Genomic DNA, 20,474 nt, shown 5'->3' on the forward strand with positions numbered 1-20,474 from the left:
GCTTGGGCCAGGGTGCAGGCCAGGCATGACCCCTATGACTGCCTGGCCAGGCTCTGGAGAGCCAGTGACCATCCTTTTGAACAATGGGGGTTGTTTTCAGCAGCCACCCTCTACAGAGCTCTTCAACCAGAGCAGGTGAGTTCACACCTCTTGACCCGTCTCCCCAACCTACAACACTCACGGACTTCTCCAAGCAGCCAATTTTGCCACAACCGGCCATTGTGACTGACAGCATCAAAGGCCTTGGTCAGGTCTACAAATGTTGTGTACAGACTGCTGTTGTGCTCCTGGCATTTCTCTGGGAGGTGTCGGGCAGCAAACCCCATACTAACTGTTCCTGGACTCTTTCTGCAGCCACGTGGGCTCTCAGGGAGATGACCATCTTCCAGGTAAAGGATCAGTCTCTTAAGGAGGACTCTGGCAAGAATCTTGCCAGCAATGGCTAAGAGAGAGACTGCCCTGTGATTCTCACAGGACAACCAATTTCCTTTACCTTTACAGAGATGGACAAAGGAGACATCCTCGAACTCCTGGCCGATAACCTGGAAGATTTCAGTCAGCTTTTGCATGAGCAATGGCCCCCCCACCTTGTAAATCTGCCAGGATAGAATCAGCACCAGGTGCCACAGAAGAGGAGCCTAATGGCATCAACACTTCTTCAGTTGGAAGTCTGGCTAAAGAGGGATCGACTTCAACCTGAGGTAAACGGTCAGTGCTTCAGCACTGACTGGAGATGGTTTGTTGAGAACACTATGGAAGTGTTCGGGGGCCCGCTCACCAGAATCATGTCCTTGTCGCTCATCAGTGTGGTTCCATCAGCACCGAGTAGTTGAGATGTACCATATGTCTTTGGCCCATAATAGCCTTCAGGGCCTCATAAAAATACTTTGAATTGTTTACTATCTTCATAAAACCTTATTTCATCTGTCTTCTTCCTGAGCCAAGAATTCTGCATGTCTCTAAGTTTACCCTTGTACTTTACTTTCCATGGGTTAAATGCTGCCTTCTTAGAGATGAACCATCCTGCTGGTCAAGCCTGTGAAGCTCTTGTTTTCCATTTAGCAGTTTCTGAATTTCCCCATTGTTTTGATCACGTCGGTATTGTACATCGGTCTCATGAGCACATGCTTGCTCTCATGCTTTTGGCAGGATGTTTTTCAGCCATGTTGTCAAATAACGTTAAATAACGTTAACAGGGACAAACATGGTATCAAAGCCAGCTACCACACTAATGGTGTATTATCAACTTGAAAAAGCTACAAGCCAAGACTCAAGTAGAGGGAGAGTTGGTGCATGATTTTTTGTGCACCCAATGTAGCCCCTGAAGCTGAGACACAACAAAGTATGGATCAATTCTCTGCTGCTTGTGCTAATTTTGGTCTAACCATTAACACCAAGAAAAGGCAGGTGCTCCACCAGCCAGCACCACACCATCCATATGTGGAACCAGCAGTTACAGCAAATGGAGAACTTTTGAATACTGTGGGTAAGTTCACCTGCCTTGGCATTGTACTCTCCAGGGACATACCCCTGATTGTGAGGTTGACGTACCCACCACCAGAAGTAGTTCGGTGTTTGGGAGATTCCAAAAGAAGTGCGGGAGAGAAGAGGTGTTAGACTGGCCGCCCAACTGAAGGTCTTGTAGAACTGTTGTGCCGGCCTCCTTGTTGTGTGCCTGTGAGCCCTGGACAGTCTACCAGCACCATGCCAGGAAGTGAAAGTTCCCATTTGAAGTGTCTTAGGAAGAGTCTGAAGATCATCTGGCAGGATGAGGTACCAGACACAGAGGTCCTCTCTCAAACTCTACTGCAGGGAGCACAACTCCAATGGGCTGGCCACGCTGTTCAGATGCCAAACATACGCTTGCCTAAAAGACTATTTTCTGGAGAACTCACAAAGCGAGCACTCACATGGAGCTCAGAAGAAGCAATACAAGGACAAGGTCACTCTGAAGAACTCTGGAACTGACTGCATCATATGGAAGACACTGAACCAGGACCCCTTCCCCCCAGCACAGCATGCCCTCATCACAGGAGGAGCCGTGCTCTGTGAAGCAGAATTGCAGCAGCTCAAAGGAGACGTGAGATGCTCAGATTTAGAGAATCCGCCCCAAATGTTCCTATGTGCCCGGTCTGTGGTAGAGCCTTCGGGCTCGCATTGGTCTGATCAGCCACGGGACACACTGTACCTTGACTCTAGCCTAGTAACACCACTTTGGTCCTCTGAGAACCAAGGACAACACCCCACCCGTAAATGAAGATAATGATCCCTCCTTGCCCAGCCCCCAGAGCTGCCAGGAGGCTCAGGTGTAATAATTGAAGGTGAAAGTGCCTCCCCTCTGCAGCATGCTAGGGAAGTGCCAGGCGTATCGCTGTGCTGGCTGCTGCCGCCAGCCCTGCTCAGATCACAACCCAGGCTTTCTCAGATGAACAACTTGCTGCATACATGCGGCTCTCCTTCTTCCCGTTTTCTACAGCTGTGCTGTGCTTAACAGTGATCCTACACAGGCTTTATACTTCATAGTTTTTAGATGAAAAATAAAAGCTCTAGTTTCTGTACCGACTCAGGGCGTGCCCAGTGTTCTACAGACATCATTCCCTACCCCATAAGGAGTCAGCACACACATGTCCCCTGGCTCTCCCCCGCCCTGGACAGTCTAGCTCCATTACCAGCCCTCAGCCCTTCCTGCCTACAGGGTACCCTCTCCTCACCTCCACCCCTGGGAATGCCCAGGATGCTTCAACATTCAGTCTAAGAGCCACCTTCTATGGGGAACCTTTCTGATCCTCCCCCTGGCCAGGGCCAAGAAAAGGCGTATTCTCTAGGTTAGATTTTGTGGTTATTAACCTCACATACGTCCGTACTGTCTGCATAAGTAGGATAAAGCTCCCTGAGAGGGGGGACCATTTTATCAATGTCTTTGCATCCCTGGCCCCTGGCATGATACAGATCCAGCACAATCAGTGCCGCCAATGCTGTGCCCCTTTTTCTTACACACACAGAGAACCGAATTTGTACACAGCTATACTACTAATAGAGAAGAAGGCCTTGTCAGGGGTTTTTGCATTTAAGAACCCCAAGATGAGGCTTGGATTCTTCAAATGAGCCAATGACCCAAAGCCTCTGTCTGGCTGCTTGCCCAAAATTGGCATGCCTTCTATAATTGCTCACTGTTCCTGTGGCTCTTTGCAATCACCCCTAAAAGCAACCAAGGTTTCCCGCTCTTTCCCTAATAATCTGCCTCACAGACAGAAGTGGTAAAGGCTCCTGAGCACCGTTATAACCAGCAGACTGCACGTCCCTCTTTTTGGCTGAACTGGAATAAATTCTAGAACATTCATTCCACGCTCGTCTCTCCCAACAAGTTACAGCAGTAAAAGCTTTCAAAGGATAGATCTTGGCTCAGAAGTGGCTGACACTGTGATTCCCCTCAAACCTTATACAGGAACCTACAAAAAGAGAATCTCCCACATATGTCAGAGGTGAGCCTCTTCTTAGATAAAATGTGAAACCAGAAGAGCCACCTTTGGAGCAGCTGCCCCTGCACGGGCCTGCCCTGATCTGGACGTGCACCAGCGCCCCAGCCTGCCAAGGCCATGCATCTGGCTGGCTATAAAGCAGACCTGGGCATAACACTCCTTTGGCATGGAAGCCAAAGGTGGGGGAATGCTGGGGTCACCCCATGGTCAATGAGGCTAAACGAAGGCACTAGAACAGGGAGGAGAGACTCATCTAGTCTCGTTTCCAAATTCCTCTGGAGTCCCCCCTCATTCCTGCTGCTGTGGCAAGATGCCCCAATGTAGAGATTGACAATAAACATGTACTGATCAATGGACCTCCCCAAGCTTTCCAGCTCTGAATGAGAGATGATAAAAATGCTGACTAAAGAGAAGAGCTCAGTAGCTCTCGAGCCAGGGACTGCAAACCCCTGAGATCTGCGGGCCTGTTCTTTCAACATTCTATACATGAATCTCAGTGGCACTGGTTTCCTTTATGATCCTATGTATTTCCCTTTGTGCAAAGCCACAACTCGGCTGAGAAAGAGTCCAGAGGCTGCCCAGATGGCCAAAGGTGAAGTGCTCCTCTGCTCCTGCTAAGACCTCTCCCTCCAGCATAATCCAACGCGGCCAGCAACTCTGGAAGCTGGAAGGGAAAGGCATTGTGGGTCTACCTGCCTCCTTCCGTCTTGGGCCACAAAGGTTGCAGATAATGAGCCAGGAGGGCAGGGATCAGAACCCATGCCTTCAGACTCTAAACTCGGGCTTCCCTGGACACCCCTTTTCCCCTGACCGGGCCCAAAGCGATGGCCTTGGCCACGGAGGATGGGATATGTATTTAGCCTGTCGGGACTTGCCTGCGGCGATCCCAGTCAGTCTGACAAATTCTGGCTTTTCCGAGGTTTCCAAAGTCAAATCCGCCGTGTTCTTTCCTTTCCCTGTTTTAGAAAGAATGTCCCCCTACCCCCACCCCTCAAGCCTCTGCGACCTGACCCCTGACCCTGCCTCACCCAAAGGTGTCTCTCACCAAGCCTTTCTCAGCCTCCTTTTTCTGGGTCTGCCCTCTGGGTGTGGGCAGCCCTTACACCTCCGGCCTGGACCCTCTCTCTGGCTCCTGGCCTTTCGGTCCATGGTACAACTGCCCAGCAGCCAGCTCTTCCAGATATCCCATAGGCACCGCCTGTCACTCCTCCCCTATGACTGCATGAGGCTCACCCCAGCCCTAACACTTTCCCCCTCCCACCTATGCCTCATCACCACCACCTCCCACAAGTTCTGGCCTGGCCCAGTTCGATCCAGGGGCGTCCCTCTGACCTTCAGGATCCAACACAGAAGCAACTCTGACTCTTGTGACAGTGGCACACGGCTCCCCTGCGCACCCCTTCTAGAAGGTGGTCTGCTCCCTAAGGGCAGGGACCTCGATGTTTGCAGACGCGTCCCCCAGTCTCCTCTCCGAGTCTTTTCCCTTGTCACAAGGATGGGGCTATGTCTCAGGGGCAGCTAGGTGGCGCAGTGGATAGAGCACCGGCCCTGGAGTCAGGAGTACCTGAGTTCAAATCCGGCCTCAGACACTTAACACTTACTAGCTGTGTGACCCTAGGCAAGTCACTTAACCCCAATTGCCTCACTAAAAAAAAAAAAAAAAAAAAAAAAAGGATGGGGCTAGCTATGTCTTGCTGCACCTCTGTATCCCCAGAGCCCAGAAGAGGCTGTCACTCATCACGAAAGAGGAATCAAGGGACAGAAAGGAAGGACATTCTTCCCTTTGGCTCCTGGGACCTGCTCCAGGGGCTCAGAGAAGAGGAGGCGTCTCCTGATAGCAGGACATGTGGATCAACACCGGAGTGGGCCACGGAAACGCCCCAGAAGGGGGAGCTTATTTCCACATCTGCCACTACGCTCTCTGAGCTCCCAATCTTCCCATCTGTAAATCGGGACTGGGTCCCATCAGTAGGGTCAGACTCAAACAGAACAGGCAGCTGAACCTACAGAGGGCTGGCACTGACCCAGAAACCTTCGGTTAACACTTCCTGTGTTCTAACATCGCAGCTGCTCTGGCTAAATCTCTCCCAGTTACATCCGAGTCTGGTTTCGGCTGCAGGCAGGAGGGGAGTGCTAGGGGCCGGCTCAGCAGCACCTCGGACACCTCCGCATTAGATGGCCCCCAGAGCTCTCGTGCCCCCATACTGAGAGGTACTGGCACAGCCGCAGCAGGCAGACAACAGCCCTGGCTACCATCCCACCTCCGACCGATGCCCGTGCCCATGGGGATCATCTGCCCCTGTCTGAGCTTCCGTTCTTTCCTGTGCAAATGGAGATGATCGTACGAGGGCTAGGAAGAGGCTCAAGTGAGACTGGGACCATAAAGTGTTGTGTCAGCTTGGAAGCTCTATGGAAAAGGGGGATCATCATCATCATCGCATAAAACATAATTTTTTTTTTTTTAGTAAGGCAATTGGGGTTAAGTGACTTGCCCAGAGTCACGCAGCTAGTAAGTATCAAGTGTCTGAGGCCAGATTTGAACTCAGGTACTCCTGAATCCAGAGCCGGTGCTCTATCCATTGAGCCACCTGGTTGCCTCCAGAATTAATTTTTTGAAAAATAAATGAACGCCAGTCTGAAACATACGAGTGACTTGGTGCACCCCAAGACCAATCCTGAATAGCCCGTGAGCTTAAGCAGCTGTGCTGATGACAAGGTCAGCACAGGTCAACCAAAGTTCCCTCCACCTTGATCCCCAACCCCCTCCTTTCTGCTCCCTCCCAGGCAGGACCCTGTAGAGCACGCCCTCCCTGAGCAAAGACCCACCCTTCCCTCCCATGCAGCAGTCACGAAAGGAGCCTGGATGAACACACAACAGACAGGAGGTGGATCAGAGCATCCCTTACCCACACACAAACACACGTCCCTACGCTAGTCTCTAGCAAAGCTGTGCCCACCCAGAGCACCTGAGTTCTGATTTGCTCTGATGGGTTTTCTCAAACCCCCTGGAAGCCAGTTCCCAGCGACCCCAGGGGCCTTCTTCTGCAAGACACACACACATGCACACACACACATGCACGCGCGCACACACACACACACACACACACACACACACACACACACACACACGGCACACGGCACACACTCGCTCTCTGTCTCTCTCTGCAGATTGCCAGCAGAATAAGAAAGGAAATTGGAACAAAAGATGGTGTACTTGGGTACGCGTGGAGGGCCTGTAGCTGGGTTGGGCAGGAGAACTGTGGAGGCTACTGGAGATACTGAGTCGGTAGTGGAGAACCTCCAGCTGAGAGACAACAAAAACAAGGGAACACAGAGGGGAAAGGGGGAAGGGGCCAGAGGAGAAGAGAGGACAAGTGGGAAAGGACAAAGTAGAAGTGAGCGGGGGGAGGAAGGAGAAAAGGAGGGCACATGAGGGGACAGAGAGGGAGAGGAAAAGAAGGGAAGAAGGAAAGAGGTAAAACAGGGAGGGAGAGAAAGGGAGCAGAGGAGGAAGAGGAGGGGGGAGGGTAGAGACAAAGGGAGGAAGAGAGATGGGGGAAGAAGACAAGGTTGAGGAAAAGGGAGAGAGAAAGAGAAAAAGTAAGAATGAGCCCAAGAAAGGAAAAAGACAACAAAAAACAAAACCAAACACAGTCAGTGCCAATCTAGTCAAACGTGGAAGCCGCTGCGGCCACTGCCTCCCTGCCTGGGACCCGCCCGGGAGTCCCTCCCCACCCCTACCCCCTCCCTGGCCTCAATTTCCTCTCTGGGTCAATCGGGAGCTGCCGCTCTGCCTATCACGACATGGGCTCTCCTAGAGAGGTTTCCCTCCCTGGGAGAGGAACCGGAGGCTCACAGAGGGTCCGCTTTAGTGCATGGTCGCTCTCAGTCAACCAGACCCAACTCTTCTAGACAGACGAGAGGCTGCTGCATGAAGTTCCCGTGACAATCTCCATTCTGGCCAGGCCACTACACGTGAGTGTGTGGGGTCTGGGGGGAGCTCTGGGCAGACTTCCCTTGCAGCTGCTGCGTCCCAGCCAGGCCTGGCTCTGGGTGAGGCCCCCCCACAAGGCAGATCCGTTAGTTAAGCAGCAGGGATCAAGAGCGCGAGGCACAAGCAGTGCGGGAGACGGGAAACGAGAAGCCAAAGTCAATCAGAAAGAGCAGAGTCAGCACCAAGAATCCCGGGCGGCCCGAGCACCGTCCCCGGCCACCCTACGAGCAGCTGTGGGCTCCCGGGGCCGATGCGAGGCCCAGAGCTCAGCCCCAGACCCAGGTCACACCCAACGGCCGGGCTTTCCACCGGACACAACGCCTGCAAGGGCTACGGGCCGGGCACAGCCAGTCTGACCAGGCTCTACGCCAGTCAGTGGACCACCTTCCCCTGAGGATGCCACTGTTGGAAGGGCAAAGAGCCCGTAACATCCTGGACAAATGGCCAGCTAAGCTCTGCTCCAATGAGCAGCGGAGGACGAAAGGCCTTCCCTTCGTGGGTCTGACACCTCCAGAGCGGCTGCCCCTCGCTGCCACACTCCCACCTGCCCTCCTGCCTTCACGGTCTGTGCCCCTCCCTGGACCCCCAGCAGAGTCCTCAGGCTGCCACCTCCCTGAATGTTCACTCTAGAGCAATGGCAAAGTCAGGCGGGGCACAGGCCTACGGGGGTGGGGGTGTAGCCCAGCCACAAGCTGGACGGCTCGGGCCAAGTCACAGGCTTTGGGGGATGGGAGGCCAGGGAGAAGGGTGCTGGTGACGAAGGACAGGAGGTGCTGGATCATACAGGGGGCGGATCTAAAGGAGGCTGCAGCCGCCGTCACAAGGGGATCTGAGGTATGGACAGCACCCAGGCCATCAGGACGAGAAGAGGCGGGGCTGGACGGCAGCTTCCTCTCCACTAAGGGAAGGCAGGACGGGTAGGCAGGGGCATGGTAGCACTTTCGGGATGTCCCTACTCCTCCAGGGCAGCTCGGGGGCCCTTGACAGTGGTCTCACTCTCAGGCACCAGATGGACAGTCAACAGCCCCACTGGGGAGCCCTGCCCCCTTATCGTGACTCAGGGATTGCAATCCTCTGTTGGGGGAGGCGGGAGGGCTTCTGTGACACAACAGGCAGGGATCCGTGGTCCCACCTTACGGATGGGGAAACTGAGGCTTAGAGCAGCCTATCTGTGTATCCAGATTAGCTACCAAGGGCTTGGGCTGGGGGCTGGGCCCTTGAAACCCTGGCCTTCCCCACATCCTGCAGGGGTCCTGGCCCCCAGGAAGAGGACCAGCAAACACAGTGAAAGAGAAGGTCCCCTGTTTAACTACACTCCAAACCAGGAGCCCCCCCAATCCCTTCTAGGCTGCCTACCTGTGCTAGCACATCCAGCAAGAAAACCCCCGCCCTCGAGACAGAACAAGCAGACAAAAGACAGATTAAAGCAATCCACAGGCCTAGGACTTTAGCAAGGCCAAGCCGCATGCAGGAAGACGAGAGACCACGCTTATTGACCAAGCGCCCCCCGCTGAGGGCTGTGCTGCAGGGGCCAGAAGGACCCCCGGCGCAGAATCTGGGCAGGACAACAGAGAAGGCCTGTGAGCCCAGCACCTCGGTGCTGCTAGGTCGGCCACCAAGGCGTGCACGACTCGGGAGCACTTCCTCATAAGCCGAGGGCTCCGTGCCTCTGTCTCCCCTCAAGGGGCCGTGGGGCTCAGCTCCCAGGCTCCTCCTCGTCCTCCCCAGACCCTCGCCAGGTCTCAGGCTCTCGGGCAGGAGGGAGGCAGCAGGAAGTTGGGTTAGGAGTCCATCGACATGACAATCTGCCCCTGCTGAGCTGGCTGACGTGACCATTTTGGGCCCATCCCTGCCTGGCAGAGGACGTAAAGAACCCTGTGCCAGGGACCTCAGCTGGCGGGGCCCTTGGCCATGCACCAAAGCTGGCAGCAGCCCTGGGGCAGGAGCCGTGCAGCCACCCATCCTCAAGTGCCTGGGATTTCCACCTGGAAAACAGCCAGGGTCTGTTACTCTGCCCTGTGTATTGGGAAAGCCTGGCAGACCGGGCCCAACCTTGGCAGCCCTCCTGTCTGAACAAAGCCTGGGCGGGGGGCTCACGCCAGAGGAGAGCAGTTGGGCTGTTAGTTCGGGCCAAGGTGGGAGCTGAAGCACGACCCCCACCCAGCTAAGGGGCTTTGGGAACCGCGGTGAGGGGGCAGAACGCACGGCCTTACCTTGGCATGAGGGGACTGCATTTTCTGATACACCTCCAGGGAATAATGGTGAAGCCACATCTCCACAAAGACCTAGGGAGGAGCAGAGGCATCTGTCGGTCCTCAGCAAGTCCCACCACTGGCTCCCTGCGCGGTCTCTATTCAGAGATCACCGAATTTCAGAGCTGGAGAGGGAGCGCGGAAAACACCTGCCCACGAGCCGCCCACAGGGAGAAGAGACCAAGGGTTGCAGGAGACCCCGGCGCTGGGCATCGTCGCAGCCAGGGCCCACGTGCCCGCTGTGGCACGATCGGGAGGGAGAAGGAAGGGGAGCCCCTGGGGGGCACAGCTGCTGCTGGGAGCGTCTGACCCAGGAAAGGGGCTCTTCCCAAGGGGGTGGTCGCACCTCTGGCTGCCCTGTGACTGGGGGCTGAGCCCTGTCGTCCCTAGATTCCCTGCAGGCCCTGACGAGCAGGCCGTGGCCCTTGGGCCCAGCACCTCCATTAAGGTCCTTTCCCCACTGTCTGATGCTTAAATGCAGGTTTCTGTTCTGAGTTCTCTATCAGCTTCACGGGGGCAGGGGCCCGGCTCGTTCATCTCGCTACCTCCCTCAGAGCCCATAACAGGACTGTGAACATGGCAGGAGCTGAACCCAAGCCCCTCGAATGGAAAAGCAAACCCACATAAGCACACGTGGGATGCCCTTAAGGGCGCAGCACTGGGAGCTTGACTTCATTCCCGCCGCCCGAGCCATCCATCCGAAATCAAAGCCCGAGTGTCTCACCTGGAGCAGAGTTTCTGATCTCCAGATCTCCTGAGAGGCAGGATCCGCATTCACCGAGGGCTGATGGGAAATGTGTCGCTTCAGCAGGCTGGTGTGGGGCAGGCCGTAGGAGGTAAAAGGCACGGCTGGGGTCCTTGGAGAGGGAAGCCGATACTCAGAGGGTTTATACAGAAAAGATTCCTTTCCAGCCTGAGTTTGGTTTAAAACCACGTCCCGGGGGGGCAGCTAGGGTGGTGCAGTGGATAAAGCACTGGCCCTGGATTCCAAGGTCACCCCTCCACCCCCATTACCCCCCCCCGACTTCTCTCAGAAGCAGGGATGGCTTTGATTCTGTCTTTGTATTCCTAGCACCCCACTCCTAAGTAATGCCAAGTAGGTTTAACTGTGTGAGGATGCACGTGTAGTGCACATAGATGCATGAGGGTGTAACAGAAGATGTGAGTGAGTGAGAGAAACAGAGAGAAGGGAGAGAGACACAGAGAGAGAGAGAAAGAAGGGAGAGACAGAAACAGACAGAGACAGAGAGAATGGAGAGACAGAAAGACAAAGACAGACAGAGAAGGGAGAGGGAGAAAGAGGGACAGAGGGACAGAGACGGACGGCCAGGTTAGAGTCCTCCTCAGCAGCCTTGGAGAAAAGGAGTGTCTGGTTAATGAACAAACTGGATCCAGGGGCAGCTGCCAGCGCTAAGGGGCACCAGAGAGCACAGACAAACAGAACTGGGGTTAAACTCCCTGGGAGTCACCCTGCTGCCTGGGACCCAGGCCCCCAAATGCTGAGCTCAGGGCGTTACCTAGCAAGCAAGCAGCGCCGCGGAAGCACCTCCCCAGGCTGTGCTTGGCCCTGACAATGCTGGGCAGGAAAAAACAAAAAGAAAACCACCCAAAAACCTTGGGCCCTGCCTTCGAGGAACTAACATTTGATCAGAGAAGCTGGGTGTGTGTGTGTGTGTGTGTGTGTGTGCGCGCGCGCGCGCACATGCTACAGGCACGTCTTGTCTTGTGTGTGTGTGCATGCGTGCGTGTGTGTGCGTGCCCTTTCGGTGTGCACACATGACTGTATGTACAGTCTATGCATGCATGTGCACACACCTCGTGTGCATGTGTACACAACTATGCACCCAGTCCTGCTTTGGGGCATGTTTGCATGCCTGACCACACGTACATGTGCAGCTGCGTTTCAGGACTGTGCACAGGCATGCATGACACATGTATGTTGTAAGACTTGGATGGGGAAGGTCCCCAGAGGAGGTGCTGTGGAAGACGAGGGTGCCTCGCATGGCAGGCAGCTCGTGTTAGGGCACATGGCCAGCCTGGCAGGACCAACCACAGAGGGTGCACGAAGAGGCAGGACAGGTCCATGCCATGACAAGCTTGTGATGGGGAACAGAGAGGTGCTATCTGACCCTACTGCATGCCTGGAGCACGGGAGGACACCGGGCAGCACCTGACAACATGGAAGACACCAGTCCAGAAGCCCCGCTGCGGCCAGTGACCATATCTGAGGGCAGAGCTTTCTGGCTCCCCCTTGCACGATGTTCTGCCCATGCTAAGCCTTAAAAGGCTCACGGATGCCTACGTGCAGACTGGCTGGCACAGTGGTGACTGACGACGGGAGCACAGACGCTCAGCCCCAAGCAGGAGCCTCACCTGGGAGTGGGAGAAGGGATGGTGCCCCCCAGGGTGGTTGAAGGCGGAGGGACGACATTTCCTTCTGTGGGTAAGAACCACGTCAGTACCGGTCTACCAGGAGGAAATAGGCACAGTCGGAAGTTCGGACGTGAATCGACAAAGGAAAATTCTGGAAGACAAAGGGGGCCTTTGTTACACCTCCTGGCCCAGCTGGAGAGCCGGGGTCCAGGACACTCCCAGCACAATCATCCCAAGGAAAGCCAGACAAGGTGGGGAGGGGGTGGGCTTCTCCTATGGCCCACACCCATCCACGCTGGGCCACTGCTTCAAAGGCGAGGGCCTGTCCGCAACAGCCTACCTCCAGCTCATCACTGTCCCCAGTTCTGTCCCCTGACCTCTCCTGGCCAGCCAGACCTGCACCCCAAAGTCTGTTTCAGGCCTTCACATCTTCAGCCACAGTCAGCTGGCCCCCTCCTTCCCCCAGCCCGCAGTGGGACGTGCAGTTGGCTTTGGGGACTTCTCGCTCTGTGAAAGGCCTTCCCAACTTTCCATCCAAGGGTAGATGGGCCCAAGAAGTCATCCCAGGCCAGCACGACAGACAAGTGAGCCTCCCTGGGCTTTCTCCCAGAAGAAACAAATCCTGCTTGCAGAGGAGAGCAGGACATTTTTCTTGCTTTTTTCTGGGGGGGACCCCTTCCAGGCTCTGGGGGTGCCCTTGAAGGAGATGGGGAATGTTGCATTGGGCATGAGCCTTCCCCTCCCCCTCCCCAGCACCACTCAGAGCCCATCAGGTAGCCCAGGGACCTCCCTCCCACTCCTCAAGCTGTTCGCCCCTCTGGCACCCCCCCCCCCCAGCCCTAGTCACCTCCCGCAAGCTCATCCAGTCTGCCCTGTATCTTAAAGCTCAGATCTGATGCCCAGCCCCACCCTCATTACAGAGGGCCTCCCAAAGCTCTTAGGTGCCCTTTTAAGCTATTAAAACTTACAACCGCACTAAATACTTTGGGATGCTCTGTGTCTATCGAGTCCCATTCCCTCACCCTGGTCTGGCCATGCGAGCTCACGCTGGCTCCTCCTGACCCTCAGTCTCCCACCTCCCGGCCTTTGCAATGGCCACCTCAGAACATCCTGGCTTTTTAAGACTCTCACTCCTGTTAAGCCTCAGCTCAAACAGCACCTTCCACCAGAAGGGCTGGTCCACCACCACTCCTGCCCCCGACTTTGGACATACGTGCCCCCATCTGCCCCAAACTCAGGTCATGCCCCCCACTCCATGAACCCCCCCATTGCAACCTGCCCCCCCCAAGCCTACAGCCCTAACTCTGTCTTCACTACTCCCCACACATGCACGTGCCCCAAGACTCACATGCCATCTTCATAAACCCAAACCCTCTATGCCCCCACTGGACCCCCTTCTAGCCCTTCTCCTTACACACAGGCACTGACCACTCAGAAGCTGAGCTCATAGCCCCAGCCAGTCACCCCCCCCCCAGCCCTGTTCCTGGTCCATCTGTGCCCCCATGTGCCCACTGCCACACCACTCCCAGCCCCAAACCCCCTGCACTCCACCCCCTCACTGGCAGCATATACCAGTGCAGCCAAGGCACCCTCGTTAAAACTCAGCACTTGCCCTTACTCTGACCCCCTCCCAGCACAGCGCACAGCCCACCGCCTGTATGCACACACCCAACCGACCCAAGGCATCCGCATCTACCCACACTGCCCCCGTCGGATGGCGAGAGCTGAAACCCACCCCAACTGCCACCCTCTGCTGCGACAAAGTCTCAAAAGACCCGCCCCACACAAGCCTACTCATGCAGCTCAACAGCTTCATGCAGATCCGCAAACGTCAAGGACGCCAGTGCCCCTCCATGAACAACGTCTGCCCCACTCCTCCTCCTGGACGAGTGTCTACTGGAGACCTGCCCCCCAGCCTGAAGCCCCCCACCAGGGTCACAACCTCGTCTCCCTCTTTGAGAAGAGTGTCGTTAAAATAAGATTGGCAGAGTCATACCCTTTGTGTGATAGAGGCTCAACGCAAAGAAGAACATGTAGTATTCAAACGGATATTGAGGTAGAAGTCAAGGATAAACGGAGCCCAGTACCTCTGGGGCCTGATCTGAAGAGCAGGGCGCTTGACCCCACCCGCCTCCCGCCACCACCACCACAAAAAGGATACTGAGGGCCAAATGCAAGCCCTGAGCGCCCGCAGTAGGGAGCTGGACCTTATTGTGATAGAGTGGGCACTCTGGGAGGACACGTTCCTGTATGCACGCTCGCACGGGCTCCTGAAAGAGAAGGAATTGTGAGCAGAGGCCCCGAGGCTGCCCGACACTAGGCTCAGTCCGAGCACCACCTGTGTGCATGGCCCACACTAGGCACCAGGGACCGAGGGGACAGGGTCTCCTCCCCTTACTGCACTGACAGTCCAGTGGGGGCGAGTCCACAGACCCAAGTAAACACAAGTGAAAAGTGCCCTGGCAAGAGCCAAACATGGTGCCCAAGGGAGGCACCCACACAGGGCGCTTCTTACGAGAGGGAGGGGAACGAGGGGCCCAGCAGGCATAAAGGGCACATCCCCGCTGTAGGAAAGAAGGGCAAAGGCCAGGGAGGATGAGAACAGGACAAGCTCAGGGAGCAGAACAGAGAGAGGCCAGTTTCATGGATCATGACGCTGGCAGAGGTAGCACAACAGGCTGGAGAGGCAGCTCGGCAGGGCCCTGAATGTCTCCCTGAGCAATGAGGGGCCACTAAAGGTTTCTCAGCAGGGGAGAGATGTGGCAGGCCACAGGGATAGTTAGGGCATCGTGTCTGACCTCAGCCACAGACACAAGCACTTCTCTCCCATGCCCTCTGTGGCATGCAGAGCTAAGGATGATCATCCCGGACTACAAAGGAGACCTCTCAGACCCAGAGGGAAGTGACCTTGCCCACACGGGGCGCCACCACGGTACTGGTGTGGAAGGCCGGCCAGTCAGGGCCCATCTCCCAGTCTGCTGCTAAGGGCATTTCTAGAGTCGGGTGGGGATCAGCCCAATGGCCTGAGGGGCCCAGCCACCCCGCTCAGGGAGAGTGTGGAGGCTGCCCGGTTACTTACAGGGAGGTAGGACACAGGAAAATCATACTTATGTCCTCAGCCTGGAGTTTGTACACCAGCTTCATCATTGGCCCACTGCACAAGGAATCAAAGGAAACACAGTGAGCGGATTGTGGCTCCAGAGCTCGGCCGAACAGGAGACCCACCCATAGCTGGGCCTGCAGGAATCCACATGCCTGGGGTCCAGAATTCCATGGCAACGCTGTACTCCATGGGGTTCACTCTTCCTTGCAAACACCGGAGGTTCCAGCCGACCAGGATGGCCGTCCAAAACTGCCAAAAATGTTTTCTACGAGCCATGGGAAAAATGTAGTGCAGCTCCTGAAGTGGGGGAAACAGCCCGCTGAGGAATGCTGGGCAGCATTTCAACAATGCATGCTGGGCGTGCCTGCATTCCCCCCCTTATCCCACCCCACTCACAGCCACTGAAGAGGAAGGAGAGGGGGGAAATCAGCCCAAATCAAGCAAGTCTTTGGAAGACCCTGACAATTTCTGCAACATCTCTGCAAGGGGTGCGGGGCAGCCCAGGAGAGCACTCTCAGAAAGCCCACCAGCAGAGAGGCCAAGGCAACTGGAAGGACGTGAGACAAGTTTTCACAGGCGGCCACTGACGGAAGGGACAAATAGCCAGCCCTCTTGGCCTGCATTTGCTAAAAAAAAGGCAAATTCTGATAAAACGAGAAGTCAGTGAGAGTCATCCCAGAGAGGAGAAAGAAAACGTATGGGATAAGGGGGCGGGTGCCAAAGAAGTATTAGCAAGGAACAGTGAGGAATGCGCTCATGTCCAAAGCATCTGGCTTGTTTTCCTCTGTCATGGAGGGGCAGGAGGGAGGTGACGTAAAGACAAAAGGCATGAATAAAACTCTTTGGAGATCAAAAGACATGAAGTTTTCATATGAAATAATCGAAGCCACCTATAGCCATGTGAAAAAAAATGCTCTAACTCACTACTGATTGGAGAGATTCAGGTCAAAACAACTCTGGGTACTGCTTCACCCGTCGGGCTGGATAATAGGACAGCAGAGGGAAACGACCAAGTTTGTGGGGGATATGGGGAAAATGAGACATTGATACACTCATGGTAAAGTTGTAAATGGATTCAAACATTGTGTAGAGCAATTAGGAACTATGGCCCAAGGGCTATCAAATCATGCACACTCTTCGACCTAGCAATACCAGTACGAGATTATTTCTCAAAAAACAGTTGAATTCGAAATTGGGGTGATGCCCACCAACTGGGAATGGCAGAACAAATTGTGGGATGAGATTAGGATAGAATAATATTGTGCTGTAAGAAATGATGAGCAGGATGCTATCAAAAAAGACTTATGAAAAATGCAATCCATCTACCGAGAAAGAACTAATGGTCTCTGAAGACAGATTGAAGTATAATTTTTTTTTGTTAGTTCCTCTTTCTAAAGTTATTTTGTCTGTTTTCTTTCACAACCTGACAAATGTGGAAATGTTTTACATGACTGCACATGTATGACATATTGAATTGCACAAGTTCTTAAGGGGTGATGGGGAGGGAGGGAGGAAGAGAATTTATAACACGAAGTTTTTGTTTTTGTTTTGCAGGCAATGGGGGTTAAGAGACTTGCCCAGGGTCACACAGCTAGTAAGTGTCAAGTGTCTGAGGCCGGATTTGAACTCAGGTACTCCTGAATCCAGGGCCGGTGCTTTATCTACTGCGCCACCTAGCCGCCCCCTCCAGAGAGTTTTAATATTTAATATTTATTTATTTAGAATTTCACACAAGTTGCACGTATGAATAAATTGTCAAAACTTCGTGTTATGGGGCAGCTAGATGGTGCAGTGGTTAAAGCACCGGTCCTGGATTCAGGAGTACCTGAGTTCAAATCCGGCCTCAGACACTTGACACTTACTAGCTGTGTGACCCTGGGCAAGTCACTTGACCCCCATTGCCCCACAAAAAACCCCCCCCCCCCAAAAAAAAAAAAACTCTGGAGCTGGGATTTCTGGCTTGGGCCACTCAAATGCCTAAGAAAGCACTTGACTTTGGCCCTTACAAAAATCTTGTTGAGTTGTGCATGTTATTTCTAGATGGGGTAGCCAGAGCCCTTGGATACGCTCTGAACCCCTCTCCTAAGAGATGGAGGAAGGCCCAGCTCACCAATTGTTCTCAGTCCATGTAATTAATTACACACTTGACCACGCACTCCAGAATGGAGGACACCCCCATGTGCACACGGATGCACACGCAACTACATCTACCTTGGCCGGGAAGTCCTCAATCACCTTCGCCAGGTCATGGCACCGCTGAGTGAAAGGCTTGCTCACACAGTCTGCTTTCAAACTCGCCTAGAAAAGAGACCACAGTGGCCAAGCTGGGCCGCAGAAAGGTTGTGCCAATCTCTGCCAGCCCGAGGATCAGAATGGCCAGGAGTGCCTGGGGCAGCCTGGAAGGCACCATCGAGCCATGGTGGTGGGCAGGATGCAGGTCCCAGAGCCCGGCGGCCTTCCAGATCCAGGCAGGGCCATCACCCCTTAACCCCCAATACCACTTGTGCTCCTCCCTTGCCCAGGCCTTGCCTCTGACAGCTCTCCTGCCCTCCCAGGCCTCGTCGGGACAGGGCAAGGGCAAGGCTATAAGGGGTGTGTGAGCTCCATGCCGGCCTCACCTCTGCTGTCCAAGTATTCTTTGCAGAGGGACAAACCTGGTGCAGGAGTTAGCGCACAGATCATGGGGATGGTGGCTCGCTTTGGAGCAGCCAGCTGCCCTGGAAAGAGAACTGGACCCAGGGCTCGAGGAGCAGGGCTTGGATGTTGACTCCTCACTTTACTGGCCTGTGGGGCTTCAGAGGGGTCTGACTAGACGCCCCTTTCCCTGCTCTAAAGCCGTGACCCTACACTACCCGTCACTACGTGGCACGGTCAAACCCGCATCCATCAGCTCTACTGAGCATCACAGAAACCCTGCACAGGAGGGAGAGGCTGCAGGCAGTGGTGCCCACCTGGAAAACGAGGCAGGCAAGGCTGAGGGGGTCCCCCGGCTCCAGGGAGCGTCATAAACAGCTCTGGGGTCCAGGCCCTTGTGCAGGGGACTACTGCCAGCCCCAAGTCCCTTCCCTCCAGGGACTGGACACTTACCAATAAGAAGCTTGGCGGCTGCACGTGAGGAAGAGCCATAACAGTGTCCCAGGGAGGATCTAAAAATTCTGTCGTCTTAGGGAAGCCCTATGGAAAATCAAAAGAGGCCTGAGGATTCAGCACATAATTAAGAACTAGCAAACATGGATCCTCACGACAGTCCTGAGAGGCAGGGGCTGTTATCACCCCCATCTTACAGATGAGGAAACTGAGGCAGACAGGGGCTAGGAAGTGTCCGAGGCTGGATCTGAACTGTCCTTCAGAAGCCAAGCCTGGCGCTCTCCTCATCTCGGCGTCCCCAGAATGTTAGTGTCAGCTCCTTGATGACGCCCACTCTCTCACTTTTGTCTTTGTATCTTCAGTGGCTAGCACAGCGTCAGGCACATAGTAGGCACTTAATAAATGGTTCCTGAATGACGGCATTCGTTCTCTCCCCAAAAACCCAGTTTTAGGCACAACATCATCATGAGGGGATAGAGGCAAACACACAGGCCACCCCCCCCATCCCTCAGCTAAAGGCTTTACAGCCTCCTTTATCTAGAAAAATGGAGGCTGTCCGCCACACGCTCCCTCTTTCTCCATCCCCTTCCTCATCTAGCCCTAACCCCCCACTGCACAATTCCCTGAGTGCTCCTTCTCTCCATCAAGGCCGGCCTGGGGGCTAAAGGGCAGCAGTTAGCCGGCTGGAGGCAGGAAGGTTGGGAAGGGGAGCAGGTTTGGGGGAAGGATGATGACAAGTTCTGTCTTGGCTTTGGTGCCACGACCAGCATCAGACAAGAAGAATCAAGAGGGAGGCGGCCACAAAAATGCTCAGGAGAGTTGCCAGTGTCTCCAAGAAGAGGCGGCGGGCAGGGAGTGCCCGGAGGTGGAGGAAGAGGATGAGAAAAGGGCGTTAGATAACCAGGGACCACAAGCCTCCCCTTTTAGAGGAAAGGCGGTTTTTCCAAATGACAAGGAAAAGGCAGGAGAAGCCATGCTCCAGTTAGAAAGGGCGGCTGGGGGAAGCGTGGGCGTCCCTGCTGGGGGACATTTCTGCTCGGGGCCATAGAAGATGGGGGGCTCGGAGCTCCAAAAGATGGTGATTCTCGTTTCCACTGTGGCCAGAGCCCGGCCAGTACCGGTGCCCAATTCTCTGGCCACTGCAAAGGTACCTTCGGCCCCTCACCCCCAGAATCTTGGGGCTCCCGGCCAGTCCCTCAGTGGCAGCAGACTCAGGCTGTGAACCAAAACCTGCCCCCCCAAGGCCGCCCGGGGAGGGGGGGGCGGTCCCTCGGCCTCTGCTGCCAGATCGGGCAGACCCTCCCAAACACCCCAAGGCGGCTCCTGGCGGGAAGACTGGGGAGGGCTGGGGGAGGGGGCCGTGCACGTGACCGCGGGGGGGGGGGGGTGACCCACGTGGCTGCACCGGAAGTTTACCTCTGGGCCCAGTCTTCGGAGTCAAAGTGACTGGGCTGGGGGAATGGGGGTGGGGGGGTCGGGGTTCAAGGGGCGTCCTGGCCTCTGATGAATGGAGGGGGTGACGCATGTGCCCCCTCATAACCACGACCTCATGTCCCCCCAAAATGGGCCGGGGGAGTCGTGGCCCCCAACTATCGAAAGAATGGGGGAGCGGGGGGCACAGCCGGGGGGCAGGGGCATGGCCCCGCCTGGCATGAGGGCAGGGGGTCCCTGCCTGAGGAATTGGGGGAGGGGGTCGCGGCTCCCGCGCCTCACAATGGGGGGCAAGGGTCGTGCCCCGCCCTGGAATGAAGGGGTTCCGCTCCGTCCGCGTGGAGGAGTCGTGGCCCCTCGGAGTGGGGGCGGGGTCCCCGCCTCAGGAACGGGGGGCCCCGAACAAGGCGGGCCCGGGTTCCCCCTCCGAACGCGAGCGCGGACTCCGGGCTTGCTCACCTGCAGGCCCAGCTGCCAGAGACTCTTCAGCGCCAGGGAAAGCCGCCAGCCCGCGAGCCAGGGTCGCGGTCGCTGACGTCATCAGCCCCGCGTCAGGCCCCGCCTCCCGGAATGGCGGGAAGAGGCTAAAGGCTTCCGCCTGGTGGGCGGCTGCGGAGAGCCGCTGCGTCTGCGCGTGCGCGGGCAGAGCCCCAGCCCGATCCGACTCCCCGCTCGGTCTCCGCCCCCTTCCACCTCACGCTTGCGCACTTGTGCCCGACGTTCCTTTTGAATGGGACATCGACAGGAGATGTTAA

The 20,474-nt window shown here is 55.6% G+C and overlaps 1 protein-coding gene across 1 annotated transcript in view; it reads right to left on the reverse strand.

Annotated features, from left to right (window-relative positions):
• The window catches only part of SMPD4 (sphingomyelin phosphodiesterase 4), a 39,444-nt gene extending 18,987 nt beyond the window's left edge, over window positions 1–20,457 (reverse strand). The window contains 16 exon segments of the mRNA XM_043968626.1: window positions 6,694–6,783; window positions 9,687–9,758; window positions 10,450–10,582; window positions 12,099–12,183; window positions 12,186–12,249; window positions 14,095–14,106; window positions 14,108–14,148; window positions 14,260–14,368; window positions 15,178–15,209; window positions 15,212–15,252; window positions 15,350–15,444; window positions 15,447–15,482; window positions 15,484–15,498; window positions 17,413–17,499; window positions 18,289–18,375; window positions 20,179–20,457. Coding sequence (XP_043824561.1) covers window positions 6,694–6,783; window positions 9,687–9,758; window positions 10,450–10,582; window positions 12,099–12,183; window positions 12,186–12,249; window positions 14,095–14,106; window positions 14,108–14,148; window positions 14,260–14,368; window positions 15,178–15,209; window positions 15,212–15,252; window positions 15,350–15,444; window positions 15,447–15,482; window positions 15,484–15,498; window positions 17,413–17,499; window positions 18,289–18,327 — 951 coding nt within the window. The 5' untranslated portion in view covers window positions 18,328–18,375; window positions 20,179–20,457.
• Window positions 20,458–20,474: the final 17 nt, after the last annotated feature.

The sequence above is a fragment of the Dromiciops gliroides genome, chromosome 1, assembly GCF_019393635.1.
Source record: "Dromiciops gliroides isolate mDroGli1 chromosome 1, mDroGli1.pri, whole genome shotgun sequence".
Taxonomy (NCBI): Eukaryota; Metazoa; Chordata; class Mammalia; order Microbiotheria; family Microbiotheriidae; genus Dromiciops; species Dromiciops gliroides.